Consider the following 27,587-nt stretch of genomic DNA (forward strand, 5'->3'; position numbering starts at 1 on the left):
GCACACAATCAATTCATAAGCGCATACTCATTTAGTAAATGCGCTGAAATGAGATGACATTAATTTAATGTATAATATGCACTATACTGTTGTTTATTGCATGCAGACAATAAGTGCACTGTGCAGTGAACAGGACATACGCTGCAGATACAGTACAGATAATATAAATGAGTGAATGCTATGAGCTCAGTCAGTGATGGGGAGAGAGCGCCATCTAGTGCTGCATTCTGTACATTCATCACAATATATATGGCGATACTGGGACTGTCAGTTACTGTAAATAAAGAGAAAATAACAATTTCTTCAGTCATAATTTTAATTTAATAATTTGCTCAAGATGCTTTTTGATTAATTTAATCTCTGCTTGATGGATACAAATATATGATTTCTGATTCCAGAATGGTCATGCATTCAAGGCTTTTTTATTTGCCCTTTTTTGAGAAACAAAAGTCTTGGTGATGCACAACTCGTATTCCTCATCGGTTTTCTCATGTTTTTACAGTCTCTCTGGTTGCCCACGAGCCACAGCAGCAATGAAGAAAGCCAGACTATCAGGAGTGGAGATGCTCACAATCAAACAGCAAACAAGCAACGGTACAAGACAAAAACATGCTCACTTTACACTGTAGAACTGAAAACAAATGGAAAATGTAGTATTATACAGTTACAACTATACAGTATAGCTGCAATTATCAGGGTCCAAGCACAGCCAATTGGGCAACTGCGGCTAAAAATACAATACTTTACAATACCAAAGTTATCCATAAAGCACATTTAAAAGCAACCAAAGTGTTGTGCACACGAGTACTAAAAGATAGAGTAGAAAGATTAATGTAAAACGAGTAAAAAATATATCTAAGTGACATCTAATTGTAACAAAGGACATCTAATAAACACCTAACTGACATATAATTGTAAATAGACATCTAGTTATCATCTAATTACAACAACGAAATCTAATAGCATCTAATTGTAAAAAGACATCTAATGGACAAAAGATATTTAAATGACATCTAATTATAACAGAATGCATCTAAATGACATCTAATTGTAAAAAGACTTCTTATTAACATCTAATGATAACAAAAGACATCTTATAGACATCTAATTGACATTTAATTGTTAAAAACATCTAATTACAAATAAGATGTCTAATTAACATCTAAATTACATCTAATTACAACAAAATACATCTAATTAACATCTAATTACAACAAAAGACATCTAATTAACATCTAAATTACATCAAATTACAACAAAAGACATCTAATTAACATCTAAATTACATCAAATTACAACAAAAGACATCTAATTAACATCTAAATTACATCTAATTACAACAAAAGATATCTAATTTACATCTAATTTACATCTAATTACAACAAAATACATGTAATTAACATCTAATTACAACAAAAGACATCTAATTTACATCTAATTACAACAAAAGACATCTAATTAACATCTAAATTACATCTAATTACAACAAAAGACATCTAATTTACATCTAATTTACATCTAATTACAACAAAAGACATCTAATTAACATCTAAATTACATCTAATTACAACAAAATACATCTAATTTACATCTTATTACAACAAAAGACATCTAATTTACATCTAATTACAACAAAATACATCTAATTAACATCTAAATTACATCTAATTACAACAAAAGACATCTAATTTACATCTAATTTACATCTAATTACAACAAAAGACATCTAATTAACATCTAAATTACATCTAATTACAACTAAATACATCTAATTACAACAAAAGACATCTAATTTACATCTAATTTACATCTAATTACAACAAAAGACATCTAATTAACATCTAAATTACATCTAATTAAAACAAAATACATCTAATTTACATCTAATTTACATCTAACTACAACAAAAGACATCTAATTAACATCTAAATTACATCTAATTACAACAAAATACATCTAATTAACTTCTAATTACAACAAAAGACATCTAATTTACATCTAATTTACATCTAATTACAACAAAAGACATCTAATAAACATCTAAATTACATCTAATTACAACAAAATACATCTAATTAGCATCTAATTACAACAAAAGACATCTAATTTACATCTAAATTACATCTAATTACAAAAAATAAATCTAATTTACATCTAATTTACATCTAATTACAACAAAAGACATCTAATTTACATCTAATTTACATCTAATTACAACAAAATACATCTAGTTAACATCTAATTTACATCTAATTACAACAAAAGACATTTAATTGACATCCAGTTGTAAAAAGACATCTAACTGACATCTAATTATAACAAAAGACATCTAATAAACACCTAACTGACATCTAATTGTAAAAAGACATCTGACAGACATATTAATGTAAATAGAAAGTTTGTGTAAAAAATATTTAGAAATAGAATTTATTGCAAACAGACATTGAATGGAGTGACGTCAAGGGTCGCTGAACTGTTTATACACAACTACCACTATTACTTTTGTGTCTTTTTGTGTCGCGGTTCAAGCTGGATGTGATTTACTATATGAATTATGTCTGTTTGTTCTCTTTTTAGGTTTAGACTGTGATGCAGATATTAAACAGCTGGATGAAGATATTAAGGGTTTAAATGAATCAAATTCACAGGTGGAAGCAGATATGATCAAACTCCGAACACAGGTAAGGGGATTTACACAATCATATATATATATATATATATATATATATATATATATATATATATATATATATATATATATATATATAATACTGATCATGTCAAAGCAGCTTCACAGAAATCTTTCTGTTGACCACAATGTCTTTCTGTCTCCCAGATCACCACAATGGAGTCTAATCTGAAGTCCTTAGAGGAAGAAAACAAGGTGACTGAACAGCACTTTGACAACAGTGACCACATCCATTTACTTATTATATCCAGCAGTCACATGCTAAGAGCCAAACAGCACCCGCACAAACAGCATATGATGCTTTAGTTCATGTGGAATAATTAAAAAATAAAGCCTATTCTTGATGATACACTGGCAAACTGTTGAGCAATGTTGTCGGGCAACTTTTGGAAATTATGCCATCAGTGCATAACTAAGTGACACACAGTGCAACTTATTAGGGAAACCGGATCTAGGTGCAATGTGGTTGTCACTTCTCAATAGCAAAGAAATCTAGCAACATCTCGCTGCAATATACACTCACCGGCCACTTTATTAGGTACACCTGTCCAACTGCTCGTTAACGCAAATTTCTAATCAGCCAATCACATGGCAGCAAGCCAGTAATGCATTTAGGCATGCAGACATGGTCAAGACGATCTTCTGCAGAAGAAGATTGGAGAAGCGTTGCCTGGTCTGATGAGTCTCCATTTCTGCTGCCACATTCGGATGGGCGGATCCATCCTGCCTTGTATCAGCCGGTCAGGCTGCTGGTGGTGGTGTAATGGTGTGGGGGAGATTTTCTTGCCACACTTTGGGTCCATTAGTACCAATTGAGCATCATATCAACACCACAGCCTACCTGAGTATTGCTGCTGACCATGTCCATCCCTTTATGAGCACAGTGTCTCCATCTTCTGATGGCTACTTCCAGCAGGATAACGCACCATGTCATAAAGCTCAATCATCTCAGATTGGTTTCTTGAACATGACAATGAGTTCGCTGTACTCAAATGGCCTCCACAGTTACCAGATCATAATCCAATAGAGCATCTTTGGGATGTGGTGGAACGGGAGATTGGCATCATGGATGTGCAGCCGACAAATCTGCAGCAACTGCGTGATGCTATCATGACAATATGGAGCAAAATCTCTGAGGATTATTTCCAGTAGCTTGTTGAATCTACGCCACGAAGGATTAAGAAAGTGCTGGAGGCAGAAGGGGTCCAACACGATACTAGTAAGGTGTACCTAATAAAGTGGCCGGTGAGTGTAGGTTGTTTGTACATGATTTGACTTGGTATGTAACAAATGATTATATAAAAACAAACATTCACAAAGTCACTGCAACACACATGGCATTGTGTCCAAAGATTGAAGCGGCATGTTCATAGATCTGTGTATATTCAGGACTGTGTGTTTTGTGCATGTTGTTTACTGTAAGCTAATGCACTTTCATTTTTCTCCTCTAGAAATCATTTCACAAAGAGCCTGCAGTTAGACACAACAGTTGTTTACAGCTGCACCAGAGAGTAAGTTCAACTATATGTTGGTATGAATACTTGTTTGGTATTAAATATACTGTTTATCTAAAATATTATTGCATTACTGCCCTAGTAGCAAAGAATTCTGGCCCAGATTTGGCATAAAGCTGGCACAGCAGGCATTCATCCGGCACTGGCATACAGCATGTGGGCCAAACATGGCCCGGGTTTGGCAGAGGTGGCACCGTCTTTAAGGCGGCACACAAGATTTGGGCCAGATGAAAAACGTAGTATTTGGCCCAGATTTAAAAATTTGATAAGTGGGCCATGTGAGTTTGGCCAGTCTTGATCCACATTTAAAATACACTAAAATCATTTTTGAGTAAAGAAAAAAAAATTCTACCAATCAGGTCACTTTGAGAAAAAGCGTGCCCATAGTGTGCCTAAAGCGCATCACTCCATGGGTTTATCAATTTCATTGCAATCGTGACACACCAACCTATCTGGCCCAGTTCAGGCCCAGTTATGAGTTATTAACTTGGCTGAGACTTGGCCCAGATATGGTCCGTGTTTGGCCCTTGTCTGGAAGCCAGATTTGGTCCAGTTATGTACCGTAATTCACTGCGGCATGTGGGCCAAGCAAAACCTGATTGTGTGGGCCAGAGCTGGGCCAGAGAAATTTTGCTATGTGGGAGGCATTCAACCGGCACTGGCATACAGCATGTGGGCCAAACATGGCCCGGGTTTGGCAGAGGTGGCACCGTTTTTAAGGCGGCACACAAGATTTGGGCCAGATGAAAAACGTAGTATTTGGCCCAGATTTAAAAATTTGATAAGTGGGCCATGTGAGTTTGGCCAGTCTTGACCCACATTTGAAATACACTAAAATCATTTTTGAGTAAAGAAAAAAAATTCTACCAATCAGGTCACTTTGAGAAAAAGCGTGCCCATAGTGTGCCTAAAGCGCATCACTCCATAAGTTTATCAATTTCATTGCAATCGTGACACACCAACCTATCTGGCCCAGTTCAGGCCCAGTTATGAGTTATTAACTTGGCTGAGACTTGGCCCAGATATGGTCTGTGTTTGGCCCTTGTCTGGAAGCCAGATTGGTCCAGTTATGTACCGTAATTCACTGCGGCATGTGGGCCAAGCAAAACCTGATTGTGTGGGCCAGAGCTGGGCCAGAAAAATTTTGCTATGTGGGAGGCATTCAACCGGCACTGGCATACAGCATGTGGGCCAAACATGGCCCGGGTTTGGCAGAGGTGGCACCGTTTTTAAGGCGGCACACAAGATTTGGGCCAGATAAAAACGTAGTATTTGGCCCAGATTTAAACATTTGATAAGTGGGCCATGTGAGTTTGGCCAGTCTTGACCCACATTTAAAATACACTAAAATCATTTTTGAGTAAAGAAAAAAAAATTCTACCAATCAGGTCACTTTGAGAAAAAGCGTGCCCATAGTGTGCCTAAAGCGCATCACTCCATGGGTTTATCAATTTCATTGCAATCGTGACACACCAACCTATCTGGCCCAGTTCAGGCCCAGTTATGAGTTATTAACTTGGCTGAGACTTGGCCCAGATATGGTCCGTGTTTGGCCCTTGTCTGGAAGCCAGATTTGGTCCAGTTATGTACCGTAATTCACTGCGGCATGTGGGCCAAGCAAAACCTGATTGTGTGGGCCAGAGCTGGGCCAGAGAAATTTTGCTATGTGGGAGGCATTCAACCGGCACTGGCATACAGCATGTGGGCCAAACATGGCCCGGGTTTGGCAGAGGTGGCACCGTTTTTAAGGCGGCACACAAGATTTGGGCCAGATGAAAAACGTAGTATTTGGCCCAGATTTAAAAATTTGATAAGTGGGCCATGTGAGTTTGGCCAGTCTTGACCCACATTTGAAATACACTAAAATCATTTTTGAGTAAAGAAAAAAAATTCTACCAATCAGGTCACTTTGAGAAAAAGCGTGCCCATAGTGTGCCTAAAGCGCATCACTCCATAAGTTTATCAATTTCATTGCAATCGTGACACACCAACCTATCTGGCCCAGTTCAGGCCCAGTTATGAGTTATTAACTTGGCTGAGACTTGGCCCAGATATGGTCTGTGTTTGGCCCTTGTCTGGAAGCCAGATTGGTCCAGTTATGTACCGTAATTCACTGCGGCATGTGGGCCAAGCAAAACCTGATTGTGTGGGCCAGAGCTGGGCCAGAAAAATTTTGCTATGTGGGAGGCATTCAACCGGCACTGGCATACAGCATGTGGGCCAAACATGGCCCGGGTTTGGCAGAGGTGGCACCGTTTTTAAGGCGGCACACAAGATTTGGGCCAGATAAAAACGTAGTATTTGGCCCAGATTTAAACATTTGATAAGTGGGCCATGTGAGTTTGGCCAGTCTTGACCCACATTTAAAATACACTAAAATCATTTTTGAGTAAAGAAAAAAAATTCTACCAATCAGGTCACTTTGAGAAAAAGCGTGCCCATAGTGTGCCTAAAGCGCATCACTCCATGGGTTCATCAATTTCATTGCAATCGTGACACACCAACCTATCTGGCCCAGTTCAGGCCCAGTTATGAGTTATTAACTTGGCTGAGACTTGGCCCAGATATGGTCTGTGTTTGGCCCTTGTCTGGAAGCCAGATTTGGTCCAGTCATGTACCGTAATTCACTGCGGCATGTGGGCCAAGCAAAACCTGATTGTGTGGGCCAGAGAAATTTTGCTATGTGGGTGCTAAATGATGAACTTAGGCCCAATCCTAATTCTATTTTTGTACCCCTTGGCCCTTACAACCGGGTGTTAAGGGGAAGGGCTTCAAAATGTACCCCTAAGAATTGGGACAGCACTACAGCACCTGCACACGTCATCATATGTCATCTCGATCTCTTGCTTCATATGAGATCAGATGATCGCGACTGCTGTAGTGATTCCAGTTGTGTTATTTGTTTGGTATTTATCTTCAGGAAATCACTGAAGGCATATATCATGTTATCATAATGATCTAATGTGGCAACAAGATCGTAACTGTACTGTGCATTTACACAGTGGCCATATTCATCAATGTAAAGACATGAAAACAACACTAACATTATAGCAGACACTGTAAAAATCTCATTACCAGCCACTACATTACTGACAAGGTATTCGAGTGTCAGAATGTTGTTGGACGGCTGTACAGGAGTTATTATTAGGGATTATAGATTACGAAATTTTACGAAGCGGATTTTATTTTAGTGTTTTTTTTAAAAGCGTTGGTCCCACTTTATATTAAGTGTCCCTAACTACTATGTACTTACATCAAAAAAATAAATACAATGTACTTACTGTGTTTATAATGTATTTGAGAACACTTGTGGTGCTTTTGAGTTAGGATAGAGGTTGGGTTATCGACAGGTTTGGTGGCTTGGGTAGGTTTAAGGGTAGGTTAAGGTGTAAGGGATGGTCAACAGTGTATTTACAAATGTAATTACAAAAGTTGATTACAGATGTAATTACATACTATTAATTCCTATGTAAGTACATATTAGTTAAGGCCACTTATTATAAAGTGGGACCAAAGCGTTTAAAGAGCCCATATTATACATGAAATAGGGTCATATCTTGGTTGTAAGGGTCTCCAACAACAGTCTAATATGCATGCAAGGTCAAAAAACACTTTCATGGTCTTATAATCTGCATTTATTTTTACCTAATTATCCCAGCGACTCCTGTATGAATCGTCCAGTGATTCATTTGTTCCCAAACCCCTCCTTAGCGGGAAGCTAATCTGCGCTGATTGGACCGATGACAGTCTGTCGCGATTGGTCGACTGCCTTCAGTCAGAGAGGGAAATGGCCAATAGCTAATCAGCAATTTAAAAAGTAATCACAGTTCATACACGCTCGATAGTGTAGGCGTGGATTTTAGCTGCCACACTATGGCGAGTGGATAGTGCCACGGATAACCGAACGAAGGAGACAGTCGTGTACTCGCCATACCACACACAAACAAAAACACACACACACACCTCCGGATGACAACGCTCCCGCTTCCGCCCGCACCCGCCAGGTTTTAGCCTGAGAACCCGCTCCGTTTTCTGCCCGCCGCGCCCGATCCCGCTAGAGCGGAGAACACAACCAAATATCACCCAGTATACAGTCCAGACAGCCAAGCTGTCTGTATAAAAACACACACACAGCACAAAGTACACAAAGCTCGTTCGTTCGTTCGCTCTCTCTCGCTCTCTCTCTCTCCCCGCGCCAGATTTCTGCGGCGCGGGAATACATTTCCGAATAAATCGCGGGAGCGATTCTAGCACGGAGCTCCATAAACAAACAGCACGCGTCGCGTTTTTAACGTGACTTTGCACGCGATAAGATAATATATCCAGTTAACCTGATACAGTACACGCGGTTACAAGTAACAAATCACAACTAAATACATTTGCAAGCTAGAGTCAACGAGGCAACAACTTTAATCGCACGTACTTACACTTGAGAAATGGAGGAAGAAACCCATCCTGACGTCCATCAGTTACTCTTTACTGATCCTTCCTTTAACAAACTCAGATGAAGTATTCTTTGTAGCATGTAGCTTCCAGAAGTTTCCAACTGCTTGGTTATAATGCTGATGTTTCATCTTTGGGTAGAGACTCAATATAATGTCCATCTGCAGTGTTACTTCAATCGACCGGCATGTTTGTGTGCGTGTGTTTGTGGGTGTGCGTGTGTTTGTGGGTGTGTGTGTGTGTGTGTGTCTGGGTTTCTGCGTCAGAGGGCGGGGCCGCAGGTTTGAAATCTCCCGGGTTTGCGCGTGCACGTGAATAACTTGGTTTTGTTCGTACGTCATGGCGAAACACCTAATGAGTCGGTATCAAGGCGACTCGTTTGAAGCACTATGAGTCGACTCTTTTATAGATGAATCAACCGTTTTAAACACTGTACACTAACAGATTTAAGCCTTAGCTGGATACTTCACTTCACTTAGAGCTGTGTTACACACTACATGGAGGGGAATTTTCAAAAACCCATAATATGGGCTCTTTAAAAGCGTGGTTATGAATATATTAAAACGTGTGCTTGTTTGTCATAAAGATTCATAATAATGACAGAAAATACTAATTTGTGGATCTCCTGACTTCTGGGTGCTGCGATCCTGCTGTTGTGGCTGGTGTATTCTGGGAAATTTTCTTACCACTTGGTTTTGAGTGTGGTCCTGAAAAATCTTCGTTCGAAGGGCTATTCACCCCCTTCCCTTTAGCCCTACGCCTTCAAGCTAAAGAGAATTGGGACAAGGATTAATAAGGGAAGGGCTAAGGGGGAGAATTGGGATTGGGCCTTAGAGAATCAGAATCAAAATGAGCTTTTTGTTTGATTATTTCTGCTCAAACAATCATGGAACAAAGACAAGAGTACAGAAAGAAAAAATAAATCTGAAATGATCGTTTTGGGGGATTTTACTACTGGAAAAACATGCAAATGACAATCCCTTTCCACAATTTTTGCTCTTTTTAACAAGGTTTTTAAATGATTATTGTCATTATCTTTATAAATTGCGCTGACTGGAGATGTCTCTGCCTTTTTTTCCACAGGAGCCCATGAGCGAACAGAACTTTGACGCATATGTAACAACACTGACGGACATATACACGAATCAAGATCAGTATCAGAGCTCAGAGAACAAGGCCCTGCTAGAAAACATTAAACAAGCTGTGCAAGGCATTCAAGTCTAGCTGCTGGGAACGAAGCGGCTGCGTTCTCACAGCATAAGGATCTGAAAACACTTCCAGAAAAAGAGAAGAAAATCCTATAGGATGCATCACGCTTCCCTGTTGTACTTTATCAAACGTCATGTTCTTTAAAAACAATGCTGTTATGCTGACTAAACATTTTTTTTAATTATGATTTTTTTTCTGGCCTTGCTTTATAAAAAAATGATCATTATTTGGGGGGGATCTGCAAAGCATTTACATTTTGTACGTTTTTATATGGGCTGGTGTAATGTGAATCATCCTTCCCGCTGCTCATCAATGCACCTTTTAGTGTATTTACAGTAACATCAACGCAACTACTACAACGGTACAACAATAGCTGACGCTTGCTGAGAGATCATCAACATCAAAAAAAAATTGTGCCATTTATGGATTTTATTTATTACACATTTTACGGTAAGAAGTAAAATTGATTGATTGATTTATTTATTTATTTATTTATTTATTTTACAGATTTGTCGAAAGCATTGCATCCCTCACACTACCTGATAAAAGTCTTGTCGGCTATCCAAGTTTTAGGAACAACAATAATAACTGGACTCTTAGTTGACCATTTGGTAACAGAAGTGTCTTATATGAAAGGTAAAGGCCTCTAGATGAGGCTTATTTGAGCACAATAAAATCTGATCATGCCTTGATTATTAATGATTTGATTAGGACAGTAAGATCTGACTCTGCTCAGACTAAAGTCTCATCACTGAACAGAAATAATGTCCAGTATAGAATATAAAGTCCTGCTGCAGTGGAGACAGAATGAATATTGTGTCTGACTCCATCATGAGCTTGGAGGACTGCATCCATACATCTCTGACATGACTCAAATCACTGATTAATAAAGTCATCTGGAATGAAGAAGAAAGCCTTCAGCAGGACTCCCAGAGCTCATCAAGACTCTTTGTGTTCACCTTTAACGCCTCCTCCGTCATCAGCTCAATAATGTTCATATCTGGTGACTGGGCTGGCCAATCCTGGAGCAGCTTGAGCTTCTTTGCTTTCAGGAGCTTTGATGTGGAGGCTGAAGTATGAGCAGGAGCGCTATCCTGCTGGAGAATTGTCCCTCTCCTGTGGTTTGTAATGTAATGGGCAGCACAAATGTCTTGATACCTCAGGCTGTTGATGTTGATCATCCACTCTGCAGATCTCTCGCACGCCTCCATACTGAATGTAACCCCAAACCATGATTTCTCCTTCACCAAACTTGACTGATTTCTATGAGAATCTTGGCTCCTGTAGGTCTTCTGCAGTATTGGTGATGATTGTGATGCAGCTCAACAGATGATCCAGCAGAAAAATCCACCTTCTGACACTTACCCAAATGATCAACTAGAAGTCAAGAGATTATTTGCTGATCTTACAACTGAGACCGACGACAAGACTTTTGTCAGGTAGTGTACATTAAACTAATCACTTCTGGCCAAAATATGAGCTCTAAATCCATAACGGTGCATCCATAAATAACAGTAGCCAGAATGGGACTGCCTCAGCAATATGTGACTTAACCATGTGTATATTTAAAAAAAGAAAAGAAGAAAAAGAACAAAAACGAGATGCAATCTATGTGGTGGGTATATGCAATTTCATGTTTGTACACAGCGGACGCTACAGAATCTTTCTACTATATGTAAATGATTGATTTTTATATAAATCTTTTTAATACAAATGTTTTAACGGGACGGAGGTTGGAGTTTAGGAGATGTTTCAGTTGGTTGCTGTGCAAGAGACACTTTTTTTTTGTTGTCGTTTTTGGATGTTTGTACAGTACGAAAACCGTCGGAGAAGGAGTTTGTAAAGAATATAGACAATAAAAAACGGGACCTACAGGGTTTTTGCCCCTCCACACTTTTTGTGCCAGAAGACTATTTGCACTTCAGTCGATGTGCAATCTCCAGGTGTCTCAAAAAAAAGGGAAAAAGGACGCGAGGAAAGACTTTCAGCGGCTTGAGCAGAGATTACAGGGATTCACGAGGACAATATCTTTACAATATTGTGCGTTTTTAAATGACGATGCTAGTTCGTTGAGTATGTTCTATATCATATGAAGTAATCCCCAGCACTTTATGTCTAATCACTGTACAAAATCATACGAGTAGTCAATCAAACATGAAGCATTCGAAGAAAAGAAAATGTTATCTGAGGTGCATTTTTACTCGTGCTCGTCATTTCCATTGTACGACTAGCTGTAGCAGCCTTGCTAATATCTTACCGAGAGCTAATGCAAAGGTGCTTGTACTAAATCTTATCCATCGTACTACTAATCAGACCTCTTTTTAAGACTTCATTATTCATCACATCTGCAGCTTTCTGCCAATATAGTAATGCTTTCAATAGAGAAACTAGCTAGTATCAGTTCTGAGTCGGTTATCAGCATTGGGTACAATGGAAATTTAAGCACAAACATGCTGCTCATTTACTGTCAATGCATATTTAAAAAATAATAATAAAACGTGACTTATTAATTACCTAAGGTAAAGCGGAAGAAGTCACATATTAGAATGCTGATTTTCTTTTCATAAGAATTATTGTGAGTTTATTTATCTGAGATTATTCATTCGGAGGTTGATCTGTTGAATCATCGACGAAGACGGGGTTTTTGTATAAACTATCGTGCTCTCTGTGGAACTGGAGTTTGATTTATTTTTGTACGATGCAGCATGGATTTGTTGACATTTTAATTTTATTCTAAATGTGTGAGATCACAAGTTGGAGTGATTTTTCATTTTTAAATCGTGGAATTTGTACAATATTTGTCATGCTGGATGTTGACACATCGTACTCTGAATAAAGAAAATGGTGTTACCACAGTCGTGACTATATAGACTGCTTTCATTGCGGGAATATGCCGGAGAATGAGTCTAACTATATAAATATGTGTGTAGATGTTTATTTGATATGCATTATGTGTGTGCCGTGCTTCTATTCACAAAATAAGTGATTTGTATGTGATCATCAGCCATTTTCAATATAGTTTTTGGTATTTTATATGAAAGAACTTGATTGTCACATTATTAGTCATGCTTTAACTAATTATCTGTTGTGTTTCAGAATATTAATCACTCTGCATTTGCATGAACTGATAAGATTAATGGCGCCACATACAATTAAATGAGTTAAAGTGTTGTCTAATATCTACATAGTAGGTCTGTGGCTTATGTAAGTTAAAGAAATATCCAGAAACGTTTTTATGGTTATTTGATTCCAATAAAATACCTCTAAAATCAGAAGATTCTTATTGACCATATTTGGAATGGTCATGAATATTTATGAGCTCTGCTCTGGTGCACAGCTCTCAAACATGCACAGTGAAATGTACTCTTAGGGTGCTTTCACACCTACACTTTTGTTTCGGAACGTATCTCGTTTGCCTAGTTAGCGCAGTTCGATTGGCATATGTGAACAGGGCAATCGCGATCTGTTCCGCGCCAAAGTAATCGCTCCGAGATCGCTTGAATGAGGTGGTCTCGGCTCGATTGAAACGAACCCTGGAGCGGTTCGATTGCAGTGAGAAAGCGATCCGATCCGAGCGCGGTTATATCACAGTGTTTTATGGATATGTAACAGGCATACGGCTATATGAAGAGAGAATTATGAGTAGGGCGGGAAGTTTCGCGAGTCTCCGGATGCTTGCAAACGAGTGATGATCTCCCGGTAATCTTGCGTCTACCTCCCGGTCCTCAAATAGGCATTGTCGCGCACCCTTTTCACCCCTCCCCACCGCGTCTCTCCTCAGACACGTCGCGCGCGCACCCTGTCAATCACCACCAAACCACCACCTCTCCTGACAGCTGAGCGGGACGCTGCAAAATAAACCCTGACACTCTGACCAATGTAAGGAGAGTTTACTCGCACGTGACTTGTTTTAGGTCTTTGGTCCGATTAGAAACTTTGCAATGTGAAAGCGAACCGCACCAAGAGTAAATAGCAACAATGTAACAATTGTAATCTCTGTTTCGGAACAACGGAATCGATTCACAGGTGTGAAAGCACCCTTAGGTTAAAATTGGGTTAAAATTAAAATTGTTACAATGTTGCTCTTTGTTCTTGGTGCGGTTCGCTTTCACACGGGAGAGTTTCTAAACGGGTCCAAAAACTAGCTAAAACAAGTCACTTTTGAGTAAACTCTCCTAACATAAGTCAGAGTTTCACTGTTTATTTTGCAGAGTCCCGCTCAGTTGTCATGCGTCCTTATTTATGACAATGAGCAATAAGACAATATAAGCGATGTGAAGACCAGGGGAGGGGGGGGGGCATATTTGAGGACTGGGAGGGAGAATTTCTGCTGAATCATCTGTTCAAATGCATCCCAATCATCACAAATACTGCAGAAGACCTACTGGGACCAGCATGGAGCCAAGATTCTCACAGAAATCAGTCAAGTTTGGTGAAGGAGAAATCATGGTTTGGGGTTCATTCAGTATGGGGGCGTGTGAGAGATCTGCAGAGTGGATGATCAACATCAACAGCCTGAGGGATCAAGACATTTGTGCTGCCCATTACATTACAAACCACAGCAGAGGGACAATTCTCCTGCAGGATAGCGCTCCTTCTCATACTTCAGCCTCCACATCAAAGCTCCTGAAAGCAAAGAAGGTCAAGCTGCTCCAGGGTTGGCCAGCCCATTCACCAGACATAAACATTATTGAGCAGTACATTTTCTGTTATTTTACAAACTTATTTCTATAATATTTTGTATACATTATATTATTAAGTAATAAAAAAGTCAGTAAAAGTCACTTTGTTAAACTGCAGAGTTGGATTTTCAACATCAAAAGTCGACAGAGCAGAGATCAACATCCCATAATGCAACCCACAACCGTCAGATAAACAGAAAACACTTTTGAATCACAAAATATGGAAACTTATTAACAGACTTCTTTTGTTTGTTTGTTTTTTTACAGTGTGAAGTGCGAGTAAGCCTAATGGCATAATTTAGATTTTTGGCTGAGCTATACCCTCTTAAGGGTTTAATCTCCTCCAAATGTTGATTAGCCTTCAAAATAAGCTCTGATCATTCACAAAAATATATATTTACTTTAATTGACAACTTATTTTACCGTTTATTTGATTGCATATTCACACATTTAGACTTTTCCTTAATATAATTCCAGACCCAGCAAAAAAATCCAGCTTTAACCAGCCAAGATGGTCAACCAGTCTGGTTTTAGAGGGGTTTTGGCCACTTCCAGGCTGGTTTCCAGTCATTTCTGGTCTTAGCTGGTCAGGCTGGAAAGTGACCAGCTAAAACCATCTTAAACCAGCTTGACCATCCTGGTTTAAGCTGGACATAGCTGGTTTTGGCTGGGCTCACAGCCTGGCTAGGCTGGTCAAGCTGGTTTTATCTGGTCATCTCCCAGCCTGTCCAGCTAAAACCAAGCTGGATATGGCTGGAAACCAGACTGGAATTGGCCCAAACCCCTCTACAACCAGGCTGGTCGACCAGCTAAACCAGTTAACCATCCTAGACTGGTTTAAGCTGGATTTTTCAGCAGGGGAACAGTATTCTAGTGAATGTGAAATCATATTAGCCGACTACCAAAGTACATTGTTCACAGACTATTAAATTCTGCTAATGTTGTTTTCAAGTCATACTTGTAGTACCGTGGTAAACAATATGCGAATTAATGTGCAAATATAAAACCAACTTTACTTTAATTCTGTAAGTAACGTTTAATGTTTCCAGTGCACATACGTAGACTGCGTACTACGCGCGTAGCGTACTTCCCAAACGCCGGCAGCGCACGTACTTTGAAGTGTGCAGTGGGCGAAAGTTTAGTAGGATGGGCTTTTCTCGTGAACATGATTGAGGAGGCTGTGATTGGTCTTTCATGCCGTCTAGTACACGGGCTGTAACACTGCCCTACTTCCCACTGGACTGCTGCTGGATTCCTGCGCACTGCTCTTTCGGTCATGGCGTTGCGGACTGTGCGAAACTTACCCTGCTTTTTAAGTGTACTCAGCGTGTTTCTCCTCAGCAGTGGCCCGTACCGGGTGTCCTCATGTCCGAGCCGCTGTTTATGTTTCCGTACCACTGTCAGATGCATGCATTTGAACCTGGAATCAGTGCCCGCAGTTCTTCCTCAGACCACAATCCTGTAAGTACACTAGCTTTTTTTGTTCTCCAAGTGTCTGCTTGATTGCTCTATATCTATATCGGAACTACTCTCTTTAACAACTTTAAGTTGTAGCAATGTTTGCGTGTTCTGCATTGGTCTCACCGGTTGCATACAGGCGAGTTTGTCTTGCGGCGTCTGAATATTGCGGTAAAATTGTTTTTATTTTCGCACATTCGTTCATTTTTGAAAAGTGACAACTTCTAATAACGTTTCTATATTATTTACCAACTATTTTAGCTGTGAAATCACTTGTGAGACAGCGTTATTTAATTGACTGTGATCAATGCTTACTTTCATAGTCGTTTGTTGCTCATGCTAATATGATTTCCCCTGCAAAGAATACTTTTAGGAAATAATATTAGCGAGAAAGTTTGAATGTGTGAATGTAAAACCAACTTTACCCCAGTAGTTTGAATCACCTTCCTAATCTGGACGGGTCTTTGTTTCAACACTGAGGCTGTGTCTGCACTTTAACCCTACATAGGCAGCATTTTGGGGGGCGCGATTCGACTATATTAGATGTGTACCAACGCAAACTCTGATACAAACCCTGCAGGAATCTTTGCACGGCCACGAATGCTGCAAGAATTGTGATTCACTTAATTACCGGAGCATATGACATCGGCTCCGTCCCAATACACGCACTAGTGCTCTTGGCCACTTGAGGGCGCGTGAACGCGACAGGAAGTAAGTGCGCGAGACTGTGTGTAGCACCAGTCTGAAAAAAGTGCCTCAGTTTTAGTAAAACTAAGTAAATACATACAATTTCTTAATGAGAACATAACGCTAGATGACAATTTGCAGGTTATAACTCAGAATGGAAAGATGTAAACATGCTATTCTGAAAGTAAAATGGCTAACTGTGAGATTATAGCTTGTAATTGTGAGGGGAAATTATCTTAAAGGAAGGCATTTGAGACATTTAATGGGTGATATTGAAGATTAAAAATGATGTTCATACAATGTTTACAAAAACACTTTACTGTAGGTTTTCGCTAGTTGATGTTTTAATGTGTTTACTAAGGTCAACAAACACCGAATACAACATTTATTACTGGATTTATTCAGCTTCGTTAACAAAAACAACGTTTTTTGTAACTCATAGTGCGTTAGCTAATGTTAGACAAGCACAACTTTGGATTTGTGTGGTGGCACGGTGGCCTCACAGCAAGAAGGTCACTGGTTCAAGTCCTGGCTTGGTCAGTTGGCATTTCTGTGTGGAGTTTGCATGTTCTCCCTGTGTCAGCGTGGGTTTCCTCCGGGTGCTCCGGTTTCCCCCACAGTCCAAACACATGTGCTTTAGTTGGATTGGGTAAATTAAATTAGCTGTAGTGTATGAGAGTGTGTGTGAATGAGTGTGTATGGGTGTTTTGCAGCATTGGTTTGCGGCTGGAAGGGCATCCACTGTGTAAAACATAGGGCAGAATAGTTAGCGGTTCATTCTGCTGTGGCGATCTATTTCAGAGACTAAGCTGAAGGTAAATGAATGAATGAACTTTCCCTGCTGAAAAATCCAGCTTAAACCAGCCTAGGCTGGTTGGCTGGTTTTAGCTGGTCAACCTGGCTGGTTTTAGAGGGGTTTTGGCCACTTCCAGGCTGGTTTTCAGCCATTTCCAGCCTGGTCTTAACTGGTCAGGCTGGGAGTTGACCAGCTAAAACCAGCTTGACCAGCCTAGCAGGATGGGAGCCCAGCCAAAACCCAGCTATGTCCAGCTTAAACCAGGCTGGTCAAGCTGGTTTTAGCTGGATTTAGCTGGTCATTTTCCAGCCTGACCAGCTAAGACCAAATGGCTGGAAACCAGCCTGGAAGTGGCCAAAACCCTCTAAAGCCAGCCTGGTCAACCAGCTAAAACCAGCCAACCAGCCTAGGCTGGTTTAAGCTGGATTTTTTAGCAGGGTGGATTTTAATAATGCATTAAGGCCACACACACATACGCAGATATAATGATAAATAAAAAAAATCAACCAATCAGAAAGTCTCGTTGAGCAAAGTTCACCAAAAGGAGATCTTTAGCCCCGCCCACTGTTCTTCCCTTTATCAAAACTTAGTTTACACTTTTATACCATGTCCTTAAATAGTTTGAATGACTAAAATATAATCGAACCTTTAAAAATCCAGAACATTTTGAGCAACCAAAAACACAGGGATCTGGGAAACAATCAGTCAGATTTATAGGGCCGTCAGTGCTGGCTCTGTATCTGCTCTTTTGTCCTGAAGTGTTGCTTTGAAGTGACGGCAGTAACAGTAAGCGCATTGTCCAGCCTCTCCTGCTGATGAACGCATGAATGAATGGCGTTTTACAGCCGCTTCTTTAATGGACTCTTTTATGTGGTCAGTGTGTTGAGTCTGTAACGTCTCAACAGGAACGGTGTTAACTCAATTCTACAAACCACTGCTGTTGAAGACTGAATTATTAACCCTTATATGAACTTTCACTTCTCTTTCAAACATCTCCTAATTGCTGTTTAATGGAGAGATTTTACAAGTCTTTTAACTTTTAGTAACTCATTTCTGATTGCTAATTCTGTTGTCTTTGCCATGATGACGGCACATCATATTTTACTAGATATTTAGCAAGACACTTGTGTTCAGCTTAAAGTGACATGTAAAGGCTTCACTAGGTTAATTAGATCAATGGTTTCTCAACTGGTTTGGCCATGGGACCCACATTTTTACATGGGCATCAAGCCGCGACCCAAATTTTTAGGAACTGTAATACAATTTTAAGACTTATCATTAATTTGTATTTATTTGTTAGCATACACAAGTAGTGACACATAAATCATAAGAAAATCATCAAGACTTACAAATAAACAATATTTTACTGCTGTCATTTAACAAAATGTATCAAATTATAGAAATATTACAAAGTAAAAACGACAAATACTGTAAACAGTGGTTAGGGTCAGAAAATGTTCAGTTACCATGAACTAAACTGAACTGTTAATAAAACATGTTGTCTGGTTTCTTAAAGGGCACCTATGGTGAAAAATCTACTTTTCAAGCTGTTTGGACAGATCTGTGTGTTGGTATAGTGTATAGACCGTCATACTGGGGTGATATGAACACACCCAGTCCTTTTTTTTCAATTTAACTACAAAAAAAAGGGTCGGCCAATTGGAGCTTATTTCAAATCGATCGCACCATTACGTAGGTGTGCGATCCCCCCGCCCACCGAATTGATTGACAGCTGCGAGCATTAACATGTTCCGGTAGTCGCGTGTATATGTCAACAAGACAAGGCAGTCATACGCAAAGCAACCGGGAATAAAAGATCTGTTGTGTTTGCTAGGATCATCAATCATCATCAAATGTGATTAAGAGTGAGTTTCACATGTTTAAAGTGTTTTAAAACAGAGTATGTGTGTAATTAATTACAGCAATTTACTCCAGCTTTACTTCATCAGCACAGCCGCGTGTCAGAACAATTATAAAAGAAGGCGCTTCAATCCCGGTTTGTGGAAGTTAAATCGGGTTTATTTTGTATATTAGCATAACAGATATCCACACAGCACTTGAGGTTAGCCTTAACTAAGCTAAGCGCGCTCTGTCTGTCTGCCTGCCTGCCTGTGTGTGTGTGTGTGTGTGTGCATGGGCGTGCGCGTTAACTTTGTAACGATATTGTGTGTGACTCATCAATGCAACTTCACAGTACTGATTAGTAAAGGTTAGTTCTTCCTGTAGTATCTCACAAACGCTACATGAGACCTTCTTCCTTTAAGTCTGTCTGTTGTCTGACGCAGCTGAGGGAGGAGGCATGTAGAAACAGTGAGCGGGAAAGACTCGTCTTAAAGGCGCAGTACGACAAAACCACCCCCTGCCGGAAATCAGTATAAAACAGCATCTTGTAAAAGGTATAATGAAAAACCTGATGGGTATTTTGATCTGAAACTTTATATACACATTCTAGAGACGCAAAAGACTTATATTAAATCTGAAAAAAGGGGTAACCTAGGTGTCCTTTAATGTCGTTTTAATTTAGAAGGTTTCGTGCTCTTTTGTGAGAGCACCTCGCTACATATGATATGACACACTGAGGCTTTAAGTCTTTTTTCCATCAATATATGTAAATCCATACTTGACATATTCAGGGTCGTATTTGCGCTTCGACATATATTTGTTGCTATAATTAAATGAAATTTCACATGTCAAACAATATAGTTGTCGTGCACGCATTTCAAAATAAAAGTCAAAATTAGTGAAAAATGTAACTTTTTGTTGTTTTTTTTGACCACACACACTCCGCGACCCACAGAAAATGTTCCCGCGACCCACTTTTGGGTCACGACCCACCAGTTGAGAAACACTCAGGGCCGGCGCGTCCATAGAGGCGACCTAGGCAGCCGCCTAGGGTGGCAGTATAGAGAGGGCGGCATCCGCGACACCTCCTTTACCACCCGCGTCCTCAGTTATGTCCGCGACACCTCCCTCACCACCCACCGTCCTCAAATATATTCGCGCATAGACGACAGAATAGAGAGGGCGGCGTCAGCGACACCTCCATCAGCACCTGCGTTTCCTCAGTTATATCCGCGCATAGGGCGGCAGAATTGAGAGCGCAGTGTCCGCGACACCTCCCTCCCTCCCTCAGCACCCGCGCGTCCTCAGTTATATCCGCCCATAGTACGCTGGAAAAGAGGTCCGCCACAACTCACTTCATTTTCAAAACCGGTCACTTTCGTTTTCACATTGGGGTTGAGGGTGGCATGATCGTCCTCTGCCTAGAGCGGCAGTTCAGCTAGCTCCGGCCCTGGAAACACTGAATTAGATTAAGTTAGGCCATTGGAGATATTTGGCGTGCTGAATATCTGGAGCTGTCGGCGATTCAAATCATGCTGTGTGAATTGAGTTTTGACTGAAAATAACATCAGCGATCGCCTACAGCCAATGAGAGGCCAGCGGGAGGCTGGGGGAGAAGTTAACAGCGTTCTTTTTCGGTTTATTTGGACCCACGAAGTGTGGTTTATTCATAAACTAATTTCGAGAGGATCACGTGCTTATAATCAACACGGCTGGCTCCTTGTTAGCTCTGTAATCAGCCCTATTAGATGATTACGGAAGCATTATAATAAGTTTTTCACTCCAGTTATCTTCGTCTTGAAGCTCCCCCCCTTTCCACCCCTACATCCTCCCATTTTTTCTGATCGGGCGACACGGTGGCCCAGTGGCTAGCACTGTTGCCTCACAGCAAGAACACCGCCGGTCCAACCCATCGGGCCGGTTGGTGTTTCTGTGTGGAGTTTACATGTTCTACCCATGTTTGCGTGGGTTTTCCCCGGGTTCCCCGGTTTCCTCCCACCATCCAAAAACATGAACCATAGCCAATCGACTACAACCAATTATTACCCAATACAACCTGAGTTTACACTTCTCACGGTGACAAGCAGGGGAGTTCTCGAGACCTACCTGACCTCGAATTCCCCTCTCGCCCTTCTAACGGGAGGGAGCCCGGGGCTCGAGGATATTACGAGCTCAGGGCTCTCTCCCGGGACAGCATGCCAAATACGCTTTTTTGATTATCACCGAAGTGTGAACTCTTGAAATGGGGGAAAAACTAGTGGAGTTTTGACAGGACTCAGGAGCAACCGTGTCTGTTTGACGTTTAATACAGAAAGAAATTTGTGTATTATGAACGTTGAGGAGAAATGGCTAATTCCCTTTAAACCCAGGTGAACAAGTATGTACATTTTCTACCCCATTAAAGGCTTCTTTCTCATTATGTAGTTAATAACAAAAGTTATACGACGTGTTTTTGGCTGTGAGACGTAGTTTGGACGAAGTTGTCGGTGATTCTTCCTATAGTAAAGTCATGCAATGTGAAAGTCCCTGTCGCCGATCCATCTTGCAGTGTAAACAAAGCAGCGGCGAAACACTAGCCCAGATAGTCATGCAGTGTGAAAACATCTGTGACACGACTACTTTGAAAATCATGCCGTCTGAACTCGGCATTAGAGTCAGCGATAACATCCCATAACCCCCCTCTCTGTCCTCAATTTATTCCATGATCACTGCCCTCTCCCATCAACCCAAACCCCGAAGGAAGAACAAAAAGGAACTTAATATGAAGTAGACCAGGGCCTTAACTCTGAAATCCTCCATGCTCTGTTAATGAATGAAGAATTGTAAATTTCACATGATGGCTAATAACAATTTATTCTTCAGCTGTCTCTCAGTCTACATCTGAAGCAAAGTCTTCAGAAATATTCTGAGCTGGGGTCCCATAGAAAGTGTGGATCCCAAATCGATGTGAATTTGCAATGCATTCCTCGGCTTGTTTTAATACTCCCATGTGTCAGTTGCATGCGTTTGTTTCCAAACCCACAATGCATCTGCGCTGCCGCAAACAGACAGAGGCCTGCCTTCAGATTCGTGGCTGATTGCAGATGAGAAAGTGAAGCTCGACAGCGTTAGCCTAACTCTCCACATCTGTCTGCAAGACGCTCTTGGAGAAACCGCACGTAACGGCTCCAGCACTGCAAAAAGCTGATCCCAGGCCAGCGCATTATTACACCGCTGAGCCGCTCATTGTGTCTGAGCAGGAGGGAAGTGTGCTGTAAAGTACATGAAGGGCTCATTTGTGAAGCTTGACGTCGTTTTTTTGGACTCGAGTGCTCTGCTCGAGGGAGCTTTTAACCTATTAGTTAGTGAATCAACCCGGTTTGGGTTTTGAAGCGGAAACCTTTAAAGGAGCACTCCGCTATTTTGGAAATAATCTAACTCCAGTTAAACAGTTAAGTTTTACATGTTTTTAAATTAATTCAGGCAATCTCTGGGTCGGGTAAATTCACCTTTAGCTTAGCTTAGCATGGATCATTGAATCAGATTAGACCGTTAGCATCTTGTTAAAAAAAAGATTGTATAATTTAAATCTTCTGTAGTTACATTGTGTAATAATAATAATAATAATTCCTTTAATTTATATAGCGCTTTTCTGATCACTCAAAGCGCTTTACACTCTCAAGCGGTGGACTTCTTCATTCTGATTGCTTGCCGCCGAACCGCGTCATAGCTCATTACCATCAAGCTTGATGTTACTTGATTTCAACTCTCCTCGACGCCCACACCAGCGAAGATGTGCCACGCTGCTTCTCGACGCTTAGCGCCGCTGGCTCTCATTGAAAATGAATGACTTCAGGCTACTTTAAAGCTCTTGCCTCTTTCGGTGTGAACGTACATTAAAGCTAAGCAGGGCTAAACCTGGTTAGTTCCTGGATGAGAGAAACTAGGTTGTTGTTGTTGGAAGTGGTGTTAGTGAGGCCAGCAGGGGGCGCTCAACCTGTGGTCTGTGTGAGTCCCATTGCCCCAGTATAGTGAAAGGGACACTATACTGTCAGTGAGCACCGTCTTTCGCATGAGATGTTAACCCAACATCCTGACTCTCTGTGGTCATTAATAATCCAACCCGGGCTCATTGTGGAAACGTAGCCCCGCGGACCACGATTTACGTCCTGGGAGGTACGCATTCGAGCGGTTTTTGTTTTCGCGGATCCGCGATAGGCCGCTGTGTGCGCTTTTTCGCGTCTCGGGAGCGCACGCCGTTCGCGCCCGCGCCGTTCTCGCGCGAAAAGCCGCCGGATCGGCCGACTCGGCCGCCCTCCTCCTCCTCCTCCTTCCCTAAACACAACCGACGGTTTGCAAAAGCCGTTCAGAAAAAAAAAAGCAAAAGCCCTCGTCTTCGATTTCGACTGCGTTTTCGGATCCCGCCGCGTTCTCGCTCTTATTTTTCGGATTTCGTTTTTCGTGTTACCTGATTTCCGGAACCGCTGTTCCCAGGACTCGATCCCGGTCGTCGTCCCCGCGGCCAGCTCCTCCTCCTCCGGGGCCTCCGCTCCGCCGACGCAACGCTGTGAGCTAAGCGGACAAACTGGTTGCATCGGGAAAGACCTCCACTGAGGCGAGCCGTCGGCCGTCTTACGTACCTCCGCCCACGTAAATCGCGGTCTCCAGAAACGTCCGCGGGGCTACGTTTCCAGAATGAGCTTGGGTTGTAATAATCCCATGGCACTTCTCGTAAAGAGTAGGGGTGTAACCCCGGTGTCCTGGCCACATTTCGACCATCGGCCCTTACCGATCATAGCTCTCAATCTATTCGTAATCTACAAATTGCCTCTATCACTCTATCACCATATAGCTGGTGTGTGGTGAGCGAAGTGGCGCTGTTGTCCTGTGGCTGCCCTCACATCATCCAAGTGGATGCTGCACACTAGACGTCTGCATTCCCGTCCAGATTTCTGCGGCGCGGGAATACATTTCCGAATAAAGCGCGGGAGCGGTCGGTAACGGGTTTAATTTGGGATGTGAGCGGGCCGTCTAGCAATATCGCTCACGACTCCCGAGCAAGCACGCGTATGTATGTGTGTAAATGAAATAGCGCGATGCTGTGTTTAGCTTGTTTGTTGCTGTGTGTGTGTGTGTGTGTGTGTGTGTGTGTGTGTGTGTGTGTGTGTGTGTGTGTGTGTGTGTGTGTGTGTGTGTGTTTATACAGACAGCTTGTTATAGGCTCTGTGTAGCTAGGTGGTTTTCAGTTTTGTTCTCCCCCCGCTCTTTATCGGGATCGGGCGCGGCGGGTAGAAAACGGGCCGGGTCGGGCAGCGGGACAACAAATGCTGAATGTAAGCAGGAGCAGTCGGGTTTGGGCTAAAACCTGGCGGGAGCCGGATTCAAAATTTAGTCCCGCGCAGATCTCTACTGCACACTGGTGGGGGTGTGGAGAGACCCTCTTATGATTGTGAAGCACTTTTGGTGTATGACCAAACACGATGCAAATAAATGCAAATAAAAACACATTACTAGGCCCACACCAAATCTGCACATGCAGATTTCCGCAGATTTTTAGCCCATCATTAATTAATTACTTTACTTGAGTAAATGTGTGTAAATCTAAATTTATTCAGTTTTTAAACGAATTTCAGTAATGTGTGTGACTAATATTAAAATGTTCATCTCATTTATGTACAATGCAGTTTGTAAAGTAATATTTTCTGTCTTTTAGCAAAGCTATTATATGAGAGACTTGTTTTGTTTACCAAATAAAGTGGATCTAATTGGATTTGAAATTATATTAAAGGATGGGCGAGGCAGTGGCACATCAGATAGTGCTGTCGCCTCACAGCAAGAAGGTCGCTGGTTCGAACCTCGGCTCAGTTGGCGTGTCTGTGTGGAGTTTGCATGTTCTCCCTGCCTTCGTGTGGGTTTCCTCCGGGTGCTCCGGTTTCCCCCTCAGTCCAAAGACATGCGGTACAGGTGAATTGGGTAGGCTAAATTGTCCGTAGTGTATGAGTGTGTGTGTATATGTGTGTGTGGATGTTTTCCAGAGATGGGTTGCGGCTGGAAGGGCATCCGCTGCGGAAAAACTTGCTGGATAAGTTGGCGGTTCATTCCGCTGTGGCGACCTCAGATTAATAAAGTGATTAAGCCGACAAGAAAATGAATGAATGAATAAATATTAAAGGTTTTAGTTATGATACTCCCAAAATGATTCCGCAGAAATCAGCAGATTTTGACCAAAATTCCCTGCAGATATTGCGAAAAATGTCAGCAGCCTCCGTCTGGCCCTTCACATTACTTACTTACGTACTTAAAGTAAAGATCATTTAGTTCTTAGTCTTTAAGTTCCTGATGTTGATGTGAAAAACATCAAGTAAAAAAAGTAATGCAGGTGTTTTACAGCTGGAGATGAAATAATTGCTGGTTCTTAACCCTGCACTGCTGTCAGACTTTCCAGTAAATTCCACTTTTCAGTTTACCATATATTATATAATACAGACAAAGGGGGACAGAAGTGTTGGCTTTGTGAATGAATAAGATCATTTGGACGATCTTTCTGACCACAATAGAGTTAAACAGCAGTGAAAAAACCTGCACCATATTATGCAGCCTGTTGTTCTGCCAGGAGTGCGTGTTTTTATGCTCTTGTAATACAGTTTAATAATCTCCTCGAAGGCATGCTGTTGTTTCACATGATTTCACGATGACAGAATGTGCCGTATTTATTTTTCCAGTGCCTAAATGAGTTGAACAACATCCTGCTGGACTCTGGCTCGGCTCAGTAATGCATCTGATGGACTGAAGTCACGATAATGTTTTGAAATTAAATCTCTCTACATTTGGACTTTCCGTCTAAACTGATATTGTATTTTAAAGCAATGAAAACAAATCTATTTTTTTAAATGTGAAGAGTGACGAAAAAAACGGTGGAGGCTTTCGAAAACGGTGATGCATTTTTAGTCATGTGACCAATTCAGATGAAACTCCAGCAGCAACTCCACCTCGCTGTGTGTCCATTAACCAGAATTGTATTTAACTACTGTATTTATCCAGAATTTATACAACTTATGCAAAAAAATAAAGTTAAAAAGAAGAGTTTTGGTCTTGTTTCTAGTGTAAATATCTACATTTAAAAATGAAAACAAGGCAGCATGGTGGCGCAGTGGGTAGCACGATCGCCTCACAACAACACGGCTGGCTCAGTTGTCATTTCTGTGTGGAGTTTGCATGTTCTCCCTGTGTTCGCTTGGGTTTCCTCCGGGTGCTCCTGTTTCCCTCACAAGTCCAAAGACATGCGGTACAGGTGAATTGGGTTGGCTAAATTGTCCGTAGTGTATGTGTGTGAATGAGTGTGTATGGATGTTGCAGCTGGAAGGGCATCCGCCGCATAAAACATGCTGGATAAGTTGGCGGTTCATTCCGCTGTGGCAACCCCAGATTAATAAAGGGACTGAAAATGAATGAATGAATTTTAGCAAGAAATCAGACAGTCATTTATGAATAATATTAATACTTGTGAAATTGTATTCATATCGCAATATTTATGGCAGAAAAAATTAAATATCACGCAATATCACGTTTTTCCAATATCATGCAGCCCTATATTTCAACATACTTTGAGATTTTATGATGTGTTTACTGTTTACGCATTTTAGCTGACCTATTTATCTGAGGCAACTTACAAAATAGGTTAAATGATGCCTTCCCTGCTGAAAAATCCCGCTTAAACCAGCCTAGGCTGGTTGGCTGGTTGACCAGCCTGGTTTGAGAGGAGTTTTGGCCACTTCCAGGCTGGTTTCCAGCCATTTCCAGCCTGGTCTTAGCTGGTCAGGCTGGAAAATGCCCAGCCAAATCCAACTAAAACCAGCTTGACCTGCCTGGTTTAAGCTGGATATAGCTGGTTTTGGCTGGACTCTCAGCTTGGCTAGGCTGGTCAGGTTGGTTTTAGCTGGTCATCTCCCAGCCTAACCAGCTAAGACCAGACTGGAAATGGCTGGAAACCAGGCTGAAAGTGGCCAAAACCCTTTTAAAACCAGCCTGGTCGACCAGCTTAAACCAGTCAACCAGCCTAGACTGGTTTAAGCTGGATTCTTCAGCAGGGTTGCAAGCTAAACATGATGTATATTGTAATTGTGTGTGCGTGTGTGTTAAAATAAAAGCAGACGTGTGTCCAGCGCTCGTCCTTCAGCTGGTTTTCTCAGCGAGGACCCGTAGAGAGGGAAGCGGCGTTGTGTGGAATTTGCTGCAGTCAGGTTTTGTCAGGCATTCATTCTCAGAGCCATTGTGGAATGCAAAGCCTG

General features: G+C 41.3%; 2 protein-coding genes across 10 annotated transcripts in view; both read left to right on the forward strand.

The window, feature by feature from the left end:
* Window positions 1-12,710, forward strand: part of myt1lb (myelin transcription factor 1-like, b) — a 159,892-nt gene extending 147,182 nt beyond the window's left edge. For all 7 annotated transcript variants that reach the window (XM_073927656.1, XM_073927658.1, XM_073927657.1 and 4 more), the window contains 5 exons: window positions 503-594; window positions 2,578-2,681; window positions 2,837-2,884; window positions 4,141-4,200; window positions 9,730-12,710. In XM_073927656.1, coding sequence (XP_073783757.1) covers window positions 503-594; window positions 2,578-2,681; window positions 2,837-2,884; window positions 4,141-4,200; window positions 9,730-9,870 — 445 coding nt within the window. In that variant the 3' untranslated portion in view covers window positions 9,871-12,710. The remainder of the gene's footprint in view (window positions 1-502; window positions 595-2,577; window positions 2,682-2,836; window positions 2,885-4,140; window positions 4,201-9,729) is intronic.
* A 3,059-nt stretch (window positions 12,711-15,769) lies between these two features.
* The window catches only part of pxdn (peroxidasin), a 98,127-nt gene continuing 86,309 nt past the window's right edge, over window positions 15,770-27,587 (forward strand). For all 3 annotated transcript variants that reach the window (XM_073927640.1, XM_073927643.1, XM_073927642.1), the window contains exon 1: window positions 15,770-15,998. In XM_073927640.1, the coding sequence (XP_073783741.1) occupies window positions 15,814-15,998 (185 nt within the window). In that variant the 5' untranslated portion in view covers window positions 15,770-15,813. The remainder of the gene's footprint in view (window positions 15,999-27,587) is intronic.

Source organism: Danio rerio, chromosome 17 (genome assembly GCF_049306965.1).
Source record: "Danio rerio strain Tuebingen ecotype United States chromosome 17, GRCz12tu, whole genome shotgun sequence".
Lineage (NCBI taxonomy): Eukaryota > Metazoa > Chordata > Actinopteri > Cypriniformes > Danionidae > Danio > Danio rerio.